Source organism: Asterias amurensis, chromosome 1, assembly GCF_032118995.1.
Source record: "Asterias amurensis chromosome 1, ASM3211899v1".
NCBI lineage: Eukaryota > Metazoa > Echinodermata > Asteroidea > Forcipulatida > Asteriidae > Asterias > Asterias amurensis.
In genome coordinates, this window is record NC_092648.1 from 29,056,933 (window position 1) to 29,072,627 (window position 15,695).

At 38.0% G+C, this 15,695-nt stretch overlaps 1 protein-coding gene across 1 annotated transcript; it reads right to left on the minus strand.

Moving 5' to 3' along the window:
* Positions 1-2,075: 2,075 nt before the first annotated feature.
* On the minus strand, positions 2,076-12,848 carry LOC139935964 (proteasome subunit alpha type-3-like). Its single transcript, XM_071930633.1, has 9 exons — positions 12,745-12,848; positions 11,540-11,746; positions 11,119-11,151; positions 10,938-11,006; positions 9,661-9,734; positions 9,057-9,126; positions 8,452-8,579; positions 7,165-7,297; positions 2,076-6,375 (listed from the first exon to the last, which is right to left on the minus strand). Exons 1-9 carry the CDS (start codon positions 12,763-12,765, stop codon positions 6,331-6,333), a joined length of 780 nt encoding a protein of 259 aa, XP_071786734.1. The 5' UTR covers positions 12,766-12,848; the 3' UTR covers positions 2,076-6,330.
* Between the last annotated feature and the right edge of the window lie 2,847 nt (positions 12,849-15,695).

A 15,695-nucleotide genomic window follows, 5' to 3' on the forward strand; every position in this document is an offset into this window, starting at 1 on the left:
CGATAACGTAACCCTCCTCCCGACGGCCGCCAGGCCGGAGGGTTACGAGTTTGTTTCGAGCGGAAACGGTTGACCTGGTCCAACACGTACAATTTTGACAGCTAGTCACCAGATTTGCCCCATTTTTACCACTTTTAAAAATCATGACACAAATTCTGAGGGTATGAACTTAATCCGCAATGTCTAATGCAGCCTGCCATAATACTCAAAACAAAACACCATTGAGGAAATATTTCGAAGAAAAATGGACAAAAACTTACCAGAACCGGAGCGAAATTCACAGGTTCAAATGTCGAACCTGCGTAGGGCGGAGCTTCGGCTCCGGCTCTACGTGTGTGACGTGTAGTTCAACAATACATGTACATGTACACGTACATACTTGGTGTACAGTACTGTACGTACAATCATGTACAGTGTATTATTACCGCATGTACATGTGTGCACAGTTGCCGGGCTACACAATGCACCCTACGCATTGCCATGAACTACATGTCACACACGTAGAGCCGAAGCTCCGCCCCACGCAGGTTTGACATTTGAACCTGTGAATTTCGCTCCGGTTCTGGTAAGTTTTTGTCCATTTTTCTTCGAAATATTTCCTCAATGGTGTTTTGTTTTGAGTATTATGGCAGGCTGCATTAGACATTGCGGATTAAAGCCATTGGACCCTTTCGGTACAGGAAAAAAAGTTCACAGATTTACAAATAATTTACAGGGTTTACAGAAGGTAATGGTGAAAGACTTCTCTTGAAATATTAGTCCATGAAATGCTTTACTTTTTGAGAAAACGGTAAAACAATATAAATTCTCGTTAACGAGAATTACGGATTTGTTATAAACACATGTCATGACACGGCAAAACGCGCGAAAACAGGAGTGGGTTTTCCCGTTATTTTCTCCTGACTCCGATGTCCGATTGAGCCTAAATTTCCACAGGATTGTTATTTTATATATAAGTTGTGATACACGAAGTGTGGGACTTGGACAATACTGTTTACCGAAAGTGTATAATGGCTTTAAGTTCGTACCCTCAGAATTTGTGTCATGATTTTTGAAAGTGGTCAAAATGGGGCAAATCTGGTGACTAGCTGTCAAAATTGTACGTGTTGGACCAGATCAACCGTTTCCGCTCGAAACAGACTCGTAACCCTCCGGCCTGGGCGGCCGTCGGGAGGAGGGTTACGTTATCACAACTACCACTGAACATGCTAAAAGCCGACAACGAGCCGACAAGTCCAGAGTGCCGACAACATGCCGACAACAAGTTTCATATACCTTAAAGCCATTGGTTGGACACTTTCGGAACAGAAAGAAGAAAAAAAAGTTTACAGATTTACAAATAACTCACAGGGTTTATAGAAGGTAATGGTGAAAGACTTCTCTTGAAATACTATTCCATGAAACGCTCTACTTTTTGAGAAAACATTAAAACAATTATCGAGAATTTGTTTTTTTGTTTAAATGATCTTTCAACAAGCAAGGGGACTAAGCAAAGCTCCCACAACAAGTAGATAAAACACCAAGCTGGCAACAGCCAATCTCTCTCATACAAACATTGCTTAAACTTCTACGATTATGAATTGCACAAATCAAGAATTTGTGGTTTAACCTTATTGTGGTTCATTTACTAGACTAACTTAAGACTAACTTATTCTATTCATTGTAAAATCAGCGGTTAGCTCGGTAGGAGTGACTCCATGCCAAAGTCCTACCAATCCTGACAATAATCAATGAATTATATATAGCGTATTTCCTTTAACTCTTTGCTATCAGACACCACAATTTTGATTATACTGTGTACTGCTGTTTATACCACCTACCTTTACCTACCATCACATGTTATGATGATCGTCAACTACGTTGGTTACTTGTTCAGCTCAGATGACACGACACAGTTACCAACAGGGAATGCAGCACCAGAAGCGGCACCGGCAACATAACAACAGAGAATAACTATGCAGTGCAGTTGAAGTTTTCAAAAGAAGACCCTAGCAGACCTTGCACCAAGATCCAGTTCTGGTAGATCACATCGTCAAAAGCTTCATTTGATGATACGGTGTATATCAATGATAAACTTCAGCGGAGAAATGAATGAAATAAACCAAGGATATTTTTGGAACTTGGACTAGGAAGGATGAGGAAGATGCTGGAAACTTTATACTCGGGAAGATTTTAACACTCTGAATAGTTTACACTGTAGTGTAAGGGGTCTTGTAATTTTATAAAAATGAAGGAAATTCTGTTCAGCAGGGCTCCATCTCTTGGCTCTGCTTACTGTAAGCAAAGAATCGGTACTAACAGAAGCAGGGAATTCCACGCTTAGCTAAGTGTATTTCACGGGTTAGCAGGGAATTTTGGCTTCTGCTTAAGTGCATACTCCTTGTTACTAGGCATTCCATGCTAACAAGGGTAGCGCAGAAAATCGGCGCCTGCCCTGAAAGCGAATGGTGATGGTAAGCGTACAATTCGGTGGTAAGCAGAGCCATGAAATTGGGCCCAGGTGCTTGTAAAATTATTCTATTCTTCATTGACAATTGGCCAGGTTTTTGTTGACTGGTGCCCTGGTGGTCTCCTTGAGATTATTTATGAAATTAGGAGACACACTTGTAAGGAATACTGAAACCAGATTTGATGTTAATCATTTTTTATGAGAGTGTAATCAGAGTTTTGTGATAAATAAATCCATCAATTGAATGGATTTGAAGAAAAAAATGTAAACAAAAATGATTGCATGTGTCATTTGAAAACAAATCAGCGCACATAAGAGCACCGTTTTAGGAGCTGTTTACATTGTGGGTCAAAATACTGTCAAATCTTAGTGTTTTTTTTTATTATATGAATTTAATTAGTACTGATATTCTTTGCATCTGGTGTAGTAGTTGTTTCTACGAAAGCCGATTTTCTTTAATGTAATCTCTTACTTTTAATTGCTACTACATACTACCTTCCTTCTTTGATATTCAGGTGTAATCATTGTATTTAAATAATATACTGCTGTGGAGATGACTTGCTTATGTGGCGATTTATAAGTGCTTCAGAAACAATGTAAGATGTTGAGATAATATTCTCATGGGTTTATGAAATGGTTGTTTCTACCATAAGGTTTTAAGATTATGGGAGTAAAAAGCGCTGTTTTATCAAAACACTTTGTGATGACCATATAGGCTGTAATACTGTAAATAATCCTCAAGAAACAATGTTGTTTCAAGAAACGAGGTGAACAAATTTATTTATCTAGTGTATGGTGACTGGGTATTGACTTTTCCTGAATTTAGGCCTTTTTATGTCAGCAGTTCTTGGTAATCATGAATGGCTGATATTTTCTTCAGATATAAATAAATTATCCACCCTGATCTGCTTCTGTAGCACTGCTGAGGAGTTGGGCTCCATGAATTCTTTAAATTTTGGGAGTTCCCAAAAGGTGGAAATGCTATCATTTCAACATAATGCATAAAATTTGGATCCTAGTGCTGGAGTTTTCGTTGGCAATGACTCTCGCTGCTGAAAAGGGAGCTTGAATTCAGTTTGATCGGCTAACTTTCTTATGTGGTTTGAACCATTATACTACATAACAATAATCGTATTAAAGGCAATGGACACTATTGGTAATTACTCAAAATAATTATTAGCATAAAACCTTACTTGGTAACGAGTAATGGGGAGAGGTTGATAGTCTAACGAATTGTGAGAAACGGCTCACTCTGAAGTGGAGTAGTTTTTGAGAAAAAGTAGATTTCCACTAATTTGATTTAGAAACCTCAGATTTAGATTTTGAGGTTTCGAAATCAAGCATCTGAAAGCGCACAACTTCACGTGACAAGGGTGTTTTTTCTTTCATTATTATCTCGCAACTTCGACGATCGATTGAGCTCAAATTTTCACAGGTTTGCTATGTGATGCATGTTGAGATGCACCAAGTGAGCAGACTGGTCTTTGACAATAAGCAATAGTGTCCAGTGTCGTTAAAGGGGGACTGTAGCCATGATCATAGCATGCCTCTGGCCTGGTTGTACATGGATTTGTGAATTCTAACCGAGTTACTGCATGCACGCTGAATGTATCAGATTGATAGCCAGGGAGATCTCATGTGGGAACATCAGATTTGCATGGACACCAATTCAGAAAGCAAATGTTTTGGTCACTGTCTGCACTGATCTTTTGTTGCATTAAAATAGTTGGTGAAATGGTGTCCAGTGCCCCATTTCTCCCCTGGTGAAATGGTGTCCAATGCCCCATTTCTCCCCGAGTTCCCCATTTATTGCGTGTTAGTCGCTTTATAGTCTTTGGCCTAAACCCAGGCTTGAGCTACATCTTGGGCTCCATCATCATTTTTGGAGCAGTGTTTCAACAACTCATTCCACCAGAACAAGAGCAGGAGCCAGGACGTAGGCTACCACAACAAGATTACAATTTTAAAAGTCGAGTCCCTTCCTTTTTTTGGCAAAGACTAGTATTTATGGTCACTATTGCATACAGGAAACTAGTAGACAAAGATGACTACAGCATAAAGAAGGTCTTAATGTGTTGACTGATTACCAGTAAACAAATTATTGAACACAGTAAAGTTACCAGAGGCATTTTTAAAGACGAAAACATTTTATTATTAATAAACCATTTTCCTTTATAAAAAAAACATGTGTATCGCTCTCATATTTGTCTAAAGCATCAGTGCCTTAAACCCGTGTCTGAAAGTGGCCGTGTCAAGGCATGTACCTACATCTACACAAAGAGAAAGGAGTTTAAACCTCGTGCCCAATTTTAAAGAGCCGCTTAAGCTTAACAATATTCTCATTTCTGCTAAGCAAAAACAAGCAGTCTACCAGTCACATGTGTCGTGGTATTTTTCGTTATCCTGGTAAATGTAAAATAAAATATGTTGGGCTTTGATACTTTTTGTGCTTAACCAGCTCAATGAAATTGGGCCCTGAACAGAATAAAGATCAATAAGCCACACTTTTCAGTTTGTGCAATGCAGCATTTTACAATGGTCGCACCTCATTAGAGCTCCGCATTAAAGAATGCTGTGGCTTCTACTATTTTAATGTCATTTTACTGCAAGATTGTCCACAAATAAGTAGTTGACCCTGGTTCATAAAGACAAATTGCAATCCCAAATATTTTTGTTGACAAGTATCCATCAGTGTTATGTTTTTGAAACAAAGTTCAGGAAATTTATACCAAAATCCATGCAAGAATTATGACTTGTTAAAACTCTGGTCCTTTTGCCAAGATCTAGCTCAAGAGTTTAAAACTTGATTTAGTGCTCAGTGAGGGAAGGATCCATGACATCTCTCTGTTTTTGGTACCAATGTATAGCAAATAATACCACAGCAAAACTATTATTAAGCATACTAAAAGTCAACAATGTATAAATGTTTTGTGTGTAAACCATCTCTACTGCATTTATCCATATACTCCTGGAGATAACGGCTAACCTTCAGTCAAGGCGCACAGAGCTGTATGTCAAGGAAAAAACGACCTATACAAATTGGGGAGTTCACAGTGCAATTTTGTGTGTCATTTTGTATGGGATGTTATGCTGCCATTGCTGAAAGGCTAGATAATGGCAGACCTCATCCCATTAGATTAGATTAGATTTATTTGATTTGCCCTCTTGTCACTTTACCATGATACAGACGGTATTGTGTAAGTTTTCTTTACAAACAAGGATTTCAAAGAAGACTGTTGAACCAAAGTTGTACTTATTTGGCCTTTGCAAACCAAAAGAATTGAGAAGTGTCATTTGACGCACAGTGTGGTATTTCCCATAACTAAAATTTTCACTAAATTATGAGTAATAAGAACTTAAACTTCTTTTTCTTTGCAAAATTTACTAAAATTGTCGGACATGCATTGTATGCAATGTTCAAATAAGCACTTAATGACTGAATACTTAACAAAGTGAAAATGCGCTATACAAGTATGTTTGAATTGATAACCGTCCGATGACCGAGTAAGACATTCTTGCTTTAGCCCCATCAATCTATGGAGGTTTCACATACAAAATGATGGCCAACATAACATAATGCAATCTCTTCAAAAATCCACCATAATTCACAAGCTTTTTTAGTCTTTAATGTCCTAAGTACTGCATCAGCCACGCAGGTTGTTTGTTACTTGGTTTACAATATGGATAGTTACTCCATTCGCCTTCAGGGTCTTCAGTATATGTACACACCTACAACAAATGAATCATTTTCGGATGAACTTTGTTTTGCTTTATCAGTTCTCAAATGTAAACATGACTGCGCTTGAGAAGTTACCCAATTTTTTTGAAACTTTTCCCCTTTTGAGTGTTTTGAAATGATATTTAAAGGTCAACGGTCATCTTCAAAGGTCTTCGTCTTCAGAGCTGGAGGACTCTTCCAATGAATCCTGAAAGGAATCGAGAATAGAAAATGTGTTTAACAACTGATTTTAAAATACATCCGTTTAAGTTTCTTCCATGCACAAAATTTGGACCTTATTGACTATTTACATCAACAAAGCAAAAAATAGACTGGAGAGGATTTTGAAGCTGCAACCTCAGAATTTAATTTGCAGGCACTCCACCAACTGAGCTATCTAGCCCCAAACGTGGGTGGTCTCCCTATTTTGTCAATATCTTTTGTTTTGGACGCCAGTCAGAAGCCATTCAACCTGTAACTGTCATATAGTCAGGGATCACACCCAAGTTTATGATACACTCTGGCAAATGACAGGAGAGGGTTCACCTGAAAGGGATGCAACTTTTTATTTCAAATTACAAGTAATTAAACACACAACAGAAACTGACTGGGTAAATTATTAAACTGTGACACTATACATGCAAGGTGTGATGCTATATACACAAGTTGTGAAACTACAAAAATAAACTGCAGCACTATAAATGTAAACGTTGACATTATACATGCAAACTGTGACACTATGTGATATATGATTACCACACATGTAAACTGCAATGTTATAAACTGTGTCGCTATGTGATATATGTTAACTGTGATACCACACATGTAAACTGCAACGTTATAAACTGTGTCACTATGTGTAAACTGTGGCACAATATGCAATGCCAAGTTGCCAACCGTGACACTATCTGTCAAGAACTAAAGGTTGCATTTGATTTCTTTAGATAAAGAAAAGCAAGGTATAACAAAAATGCATTTGGTTGAAGTGAGAAATTACCTTTCCAAATTTGAAAGCTTCCTGTGCGATGGCTTCTGGAACTACCTCATGTTTCCCATTTGTCATCTCTCCAACCCAGCTTAGCTCCAGCTCAAATGTTTTGTCTTTAATTTCGTCATGAACGATGTGAATGCTGTATTGAATGCAAATGATACAGATCACTATAATGGGCACATCACACAATATGTCTTATTTTACTAGAAAACCACACAAACAACAGCCATGGGTCATACGCTTGCACTATACCTCATACATATTCACAGGCCTGATTCTTCACGGATGCAACGAAGGCGATTGCCTCCGTGCCCCATGGTCATTGCCTTGGTGCCCTTAAAATGCTCCAGTGACAAATTTACATTTTCCTTATAGGGTGCCCTTTACCAAGAAGAAAATGCCCTGGTGCCCTATCCCTTTCAAAACAAAGCGTGCAGGCCTGTATTCAAGACCGAGAGTCGTGTTCTTACTAGTTTATTCATCATCACATGCCAGGTGGTACCTTTGCTATTTACCAAGCACGCAAGTGAGTATTCCCACACATGGTGAACAGGCATGACAAGTTGACTAACGCCAGGGCTTTGCCTCCGGAACTAGTTTGTCAACTTCCAATACCTCGGGGAGCTAATATCTACTCTTCACCCTCCCCTCAAACCGTGTTATATTTGAATAATATCCCACTTCCAAAACAATTTTGCTCACTGCTTATTGAATGCATTAGGCATATTTAAACCCTTACTGCATTGAACAAGAAAATTAAGCAACAATTATTGTTTGAAGTTTGGTGTTTTTGTCTTTAAAATCAAACTCCGGAGCTCAGTCAAGTGGGTTGAATAAAGCCGTCCATGGACATATGAGTATGCCACAAGGAATTTTTAAAAACACCCATATCTCAGAGACAAAATATGCATTTGCAATAATATTTTCAGCCCTCATGTTTAAGTACCATTCAACTTCATTTTTAAAGTAATAGTAGCCTCTTATATAGCTCTCATATCCATCACTCTCTAATGCTCAAGAGGCTTAAACATTCATTATTTTTCAGTAGGTATTGTGGAGCTAAAAGTATGAGACCGATTCTTTAACATAGCACCATGTTATGGTTTAATAGTGCTGTGACGCAATATGCAAACCAGGAACATCGGAGCAAACCCCTTCTCTTTTCAGCAAGTGCACTTGGTTCTTTTACATCCATTACACAACACACAGGACCAATGGCTTTACGACCCATGTAAAGGTGAAAATAGCTATCAAAAGTGGGTTCTGTTATTTTTAACCAGCCTGTGTACTCACATCTTGGCTACTTCTTTGACTGCTTCTCGGCTGGTCATATCTTTCAGGTGTTTGTCCGCAGTCAACAGTTTTTCTATCTCTGTCTTAGCTGCTTGCTTGGCCTTGCCGATAGCACAACCATGGTAGCCCTAGATGCACACACATCAAAAAAAGAAGATTTGTAAACTTATGAAAATGGCATTTATCCGAACAATATGGTTTTAAAAATAAAATAGATCAATAATTTCAGTGATTTTTAACATTATTTTTTAAGTGCCTTTCTTTGTATGACATGAACAGAAAAACAAAAATTTGTTAAAAATTTCACAGGGAGCATTTCAGATAAAAGATTTCTCAGTAGTTTTAGGGAATGTTAAGATTTTAAAATCAGGTTGGAGTGGTGGTATCTTTCCCTAGGTCGAATCCTGCCTGCAGCACTATGTGGATTGGGTTGTTCAGTCCCCACCTGACTGCATGGATTTTCCCTGAAATAACTCTCAGGGGTTTTCCTTCCACATCTAATACTTGTCTAGTATAGCGGTTAAATCCGCTTTTCTGAGCTGAGAGTTCTTGCTTCAGGACCAGATTTAATAAATGAAAATAAAATTTAACCAAAGTAAACGTACCCATGTGACACCTGATGGATCAATCATGTAAAGCTGTGGTATGTTCTCCTGATAGGCACCCATCATCACGCTGTTAAACAAAACAAAATCAACAGAATTATTTTGAGTTATCTTGAGTTATTGGAAGAAAACCAGGCCTGCAGAATCATAGGCGCTGATATGGAAAGAATATAGTAGCCCTATGAAGATATTGTATTATGTCTGACAGCAAAAATTCTCTACAACTCATTGATTGTAACTGACAGTAATAGATTAGGTAGGATTTTACAACTAGACATTTAAACAAACGGGTAAAAAATAATTCCTTCCAACCCAGGCTTGCCATGTTTTGTGACTCTCTCTTTTACTTTTGTGTACAAAATTGTCTCATTGTGATAGACTTTTTGAAAGCTTTTATGTAACCTTTTTTAATGTCGTACAATGGATAACAAATTTCATGTGGTTTCACTTGATGAATAAATAACATGAATTAAATTAACAGAACTGAGATCAAGATAAAAAAAGAACAAAAAATTATCTTAAAAAGGGATGTCAAGGGTTCGCAACAATTTATTTTTCAAAATTTTGGATTATCCTTTAGTGTCAACTATCAAAATGAACTTACCTACAGCCGAACGGTCTGATCGCACTGTACAATGTATGAGTGTGTGCGTACATTGCTACCCTCTCAGCAAGATACTAAAACAAAAAACAACAAATCACAGCCTTTGTCAGTCAAAATGTGAATGCTATGAATAGCCCTTATCGCATAATCTCAATGCCCATGATCGGCCCTTAAAGGCAGTGGACACTATTGGTAATTACTCAAAATAATTATTAGCATAAAACCTTATTTGGTAACGAGTAATGGGGAGAGGTTGGTCGTATAAAAAATTGTGAGAAACGGCTCCCTCTGAAGTGACGTAGTTTTCCAGAAAGAAGTAATTTTCCACGAATTTGATTTTGAGGTCATGAAATCAAGCATCTGAAAGCACACAACTTTGTGTGACCTGGGGCCAATTTCATAGAGCTGCTTAATTTTTTTGCTTAAGCACGAAAATAGCTTGCTTATTTTACACATGTTACTGGCCAAAATTTCATGGCACTTACATTGCTTGTGACTGGTATTTAGCTGTTGTTTACTTAGCATAACAATTGAGTGGAGTCTTGGCCAGTAATCTGATTTTATTAAGCCAGGATTGTTTTGCTTAAGCAAACTTTTGTGCTTAAGCAACTCTATGAAATTGGGCCCAGTGTGTTTTTTCTTTTATTATTATCTCGCAACTTCGACGACCAATTGAGTTCAAATTTTCACAGGTTTGTTATTTTATGCTTATGTTGGGATACACCAAGTGAGAAGACTGGTCTTTGACAATTACCAAAGGTGTCCAGTGTCTTTAAAGTACAGCATGCCGTCCATCTTGGCAGCTTGATTTATTTCTCAACTATCCAGAGTTTCCAAAGATCAATGCAGTAAATTGTTTAGATGGTGATTGTACATAATGGGCTACTAGAGTTTGTGATTCATAAACTTCAAAAATTGTAACAAATTTGTACAAAAGTAAGATCAACTTAACATAAATTAGCTTCTGAAACAACTGCAACATATGGAAACTGGTTTCCCCTTAACACTCTTGGTTCATTATTGAAACAAAATTTGGAGTGCATGTATGCTAATCTGTACACTTACACATGGAATTTCACACATTGAAATGACAAAGCCACTTTCAACCCAAAGGGCACTTCCATTGGAAAATAAAGGGGCACCAAGGCCAAAAGACCAGGGCGACACAGGCCATGGCCTTCGTGTAATTAACAGCTTGTATTTATAAAGGCATCCCAGATTGAAACAAAAGATTTAGACTCAAGGAATTAAGAGACTAGGAGGATACCTCTTCTTACCTTAAGTGGAATTGGTCCTCCATAAGATTGTCTGTAATCGGAAGATTCATCTCTGGCCGTCTCGACAAGCTGCGGAAAGATTGAATTGAAATACCACAAATAATTTCTGCATTCCAATTCAGACTTATATACAACTTTTTGTAAAATAATGGTTTAGAGAATTAATGGGGAATTTTCTTACCTGCCTAGCATCGGCAAGAAGCCCAGCCACAGCCTGAAAATAAGATAGAAAAACAAAGTCAAGTTAATTTCTTTTCACAAAATTTACCGCTCCTACAATGACTTATGAATGGAAGAACAAAATACTATGCTCAGTTTTCTAAGCGAAATTTTACGCTTCAATGCTTGCGTCCTCTTTCGTTAAAAATCCTTCTTCCCAGAACAAAAAAGGTGCCAATTCCTTTCTCGCAAAAAGAGTCACCAAACGAAAAAACAAAAACATGACACAGATATATTATTGAGAAAATAGGGAGACCACCAACATTAGGGATAGATAGCTCAGTTGGTAGAGCACGTTAATCCGGAGGTTGTATGCTTAAGTCCCGCTTTAGTAAAACTGACTTTGTTCAACCAAAAATTTGGAAATTACTTCATCAACTTACCACTCCTATATGCCTGTCTGCATTGAATATTCTCTTATTGGAGCCCGTCTCGTACAGTTTTGAAGTGACCAGTTTCTCTACACCAAACACGACGCCATCTTTGCAGCGGAGGCCAATAGCTGTTCCACTATTCTCTACCGCTTTGATTGCATATTCAACCTGGAAAACTCTGCCGTCTGGAGAGAACTGTGACGCTGAAAGGTCGTACTGGGGTGAAGGAATTAATGAGAACATCATTATGCAGATTTTTACAAATTACTCTGTGTGAAAGTGCACTGATCCAATAGAAAACCATATCCTTAGACTAGCCACGCTAACTTTAGATATAGTTTTAGTTCCAAAACCCCAAAATTTGTTGCCTGTAATTTTCTCCTAGAACTATAAATTGAATGAGGTTTGTTATTGTTCCCATGAAGACATGATAATATTGTTCCCATGAAGAAACGATAGCAGAAACCTAGTTATAGTTCTACCTGGTATTACAGTAGGAGTATCTGTATAAACTGTAATGGCTTACATATAATGGCGTCTACGGAAACACAATTTACATTTTTTATTTAGAGTTACACTGCAAATACTGCATTCTGCATTCACGATATTAAACTTAAAAATGACTTTTTATGTTTATTTTTATAAATTAAAGTCTGAAACGGTTTCAGACTTTAATTTATAAACATAAGGATACGTAACCCAGTGTGTTTCAAACACACTGGGTTATTAACAAACATGGATGGTAAAATTGGGATAATCAATTACATGCATAATACTACACTTGACTTTACAGTACACTCAGATCATTCAGAATCAGATCAGAGCCCCCAGTCATCATCATCATGGTCATTGAGTTTTGCAAACATTTATAAAACAAAGTTGAATTTTGATTGATTGAATACAATGATTCAATTGAAATGTTGAACCAGCTCTGCTGTCCTCTTTCTCCCAACAACGGTCGCAGCAACTACACACTTTTTTCAAATCCCTATATATTCTAAACCCAAACTTATCATTCATGTAAAATTGCAAAAAATGTTGAGATGGCGATTGAACTTTGAACTTTGAATGGGGTCCTCCATGATGAATGAAATTGAATGGAAAGAATGAAAATGTCAAAATCAGACAATAATTCCTTCAAGTAGTTGCACATCCAAATTATTTAAACTTTGACAATTAAATACACAAGTATCACAACAATCTTTTTTACTTACACCAGTGCCTATAGAACTCATGATTTCCTGGCAATAATCGAGTTTGATCCGCCAAATAAAGAGACTTCGTCTAGATACAAACACTATGCACCCCAAACATGCAGACTCACGTTTTTGATAGTTCACCAATTGAGGGCGCCCTCTACCGAGAGTTTTGTGGAGCTAGCTGTGAGGTGACCTTTTTCGAAAAGATGACGGCTTCAGACGCGTCTTAATTCGGCGGGCTCCCCCAATCAGGTTCCGTCCGTAGGCCTCACTTTTCAAAACAAGTGCAAGCGCCGAAGCTGGATCCCAAGTTGATGTTGTAATTTCGGAACATTTTTCAATTACTCTATTATTTTGTTTGAGCAGCGCAATAATATTTACATTTTGTCACCCATCGATTGAGTCCCGACCTGAGATCTAACTACAAAATATCGGTGGATTTTGCCCACTTGTAGAACAAAGATTCGGCCAGGGGCCTATTTCTAAAATAGATATGATTTATAAACTGTGTATCAATCTTAATAAAAGCCTGACTTTGGTCACAATGAAATCGGCAGAGGGCCGGCTTATGAGGCTTAATCAAAGTAAAGTATATCTTCTGTGAAAATTTGCTCTACTGCGTACTGGCCTAGCTAGAGAATGCCATGGTTGTAGTTATGATGCGTGCGTATAATATCTGATTCACAAGTAAATTCTGAAGCGTGACAGTGTCATCTTATAGGTAGTGGATAGTGTCGACACTATTGGTAATTACTGAAAATAATATTTTTAGTATAAAAAACTTACTTGGTTACAAGTAATGGGGAGCTGTTGATAGTATAAAACATTGCGAGAAACGGCTCACTTTGAAGTAACATAGTTTTCGAGAAAGAAGTGATTTTCCACGAATTTGATTTCGAGACCTCATCTCAGATTTAAAATCAAGAGGTCTCGAAATCAAGCATCTGAAAGCACACGACTTTGTGTAACAAGACTGTTTTTCTTGCAATATTCACTCGCAGATTCGACGACCAATTGAGCTCAAATTTTCACAGGTTTGTTATTTTATGCATAATGTTGAGATCCATCAAGTGAGATAACTGGTCTTTGACAATTGCCAATAATGTCCAGTGTCTTTAACCAAGAGTATGCCTCACCGAGCCACGGAGCCAAGGATAACGAAGAAAAAAAGGAGAGGCTGGCCGGTACTATATCCCATGGAAAAACAAACCCAATACTTTCATTCAAATCAGTCTGTGAACTTAAAGGAACACGTTGCCTTGGATCGGTCGAGTTGGTCTTTGAAAAGCGTATGTAACCGTTTGTTATAGAATGCATTTGATTTAGAAAGATATGTTAAAAGTAGAATATAGTGATCCACACAAGTATCACTCGAAATTGCGTGGTTTTCCTTTTACCTCGTCGACAAACACGGTCGGCCATTTATGTGACTCCCATAAATGGCCGACCGTGTTAGTTCGCAAAATAAAAGGAAAACCACGCAATGTCGGGGCAAAATGTGCGTGGATCATTGTAATCTACTTTTTAAACATCTCTCTAACCACATGTATTTGATAACAAACGGTTATAAACGCTTTACAAAGACCAACTCGACCGATCCAAGGCAACGTGTTACTTTAATGGAAGGAAACTGGGCACGCAATCGGAATCTACCACATCCTGTTGGTTTTGCTTTGAGTTGTGTTTGTGAGTGAGGCAGTGCACGGAGCTTAGGAATACAGACCTCCAGTACCGTGTTGCAACACAATTAAAGAGGGGCTTCAAAGATTGTGATGACACATATGCCTTCATTTTCAAATAGATAATAGAAGCGGCGCACCGAACCAAATCATTCAATCAGATACGCAAAAAGTTCGATGTCTGAAACAGTTAGAGCGAATGGATGCACTGGAAGTTCAAGGTCGACTTTTGCAGTCGTCTACGACTTTAAGAAAGCGTACTTATAAAAATGGTGGTGTGGGGGGGGGGGGGGTAAATTCAAATGGCGTAATGTAATTCATTTTTATTTGACACCTTTTCAAAAACAAAAATTGAAACATGACGTCATTGGGTATCGACAACCAAAAGGTCCTGTGTATGATCATGGAGGAATTCGTCAACATCAAGACTGCGCGATTTGCTTGAATTTCATCAAAACCCTGAAATGAACTTAAAATTAACAAATCCTTATTTTGTGAAATGTGACGTCGTTGGATGCATTTGTCTGTTGACAAAATTCGCACTGGCTGTCAAATAAAACTTGTGGAAAAAAAAATGAGTGCGTCGCAAAATTGAACTCGGCCTTTCATGTTGGCCGTTCGTTGCTCTATGGTTCAATCAACTATTCATTGTAATTGGTAGCAAAAACCATTGTTCCTTTGCACCAGACTATACCTGCACCCCCAATGAATAATGGGTTAACTTTTCGCCATGTTTTATCATGGTCTGTCATGGGACTTTGATAAGAATAGGTAAATAATAGATAAGAATAGGTAAATAGATGTAGTAAATACTAGGAATACAAACACTTCAACGAACACATTGTGTATGGGTACCTTCCCCCACGAACTTTCTTGTCTAAAGTTTGTGCTCAAAGAAAAATAATGAATAGGGCTATAGCTTGATTTTTGTACATTTTTATCTTTGAAGTGACCAATAAATCAAGACACCAACATTGACCCTTACACCAGAAACTAATATTTAATGCAAGGTATACGTAAAGACTACAATGGACCATTCGTTTTATTTACTTTGTCGATAAACTTTGATAACAGGCTGTGTATAGATCAGGGGCCAAATTTAATGGCTCTGCTTACCGCCGAATCCTGGGCTTACGATCACGATTCCCCGCTTACGTGCAAGCGCCGATTTTCTGCGCTAGCCTTGTAAGCGTAGAATGCCTAGTAACGTGGAGTACGCACGCGCAGAAGCCAAAATTCGCCGCTTACTCGTGAAATAGGCTTGCCGTAAGCACAGAATTCCCTGCT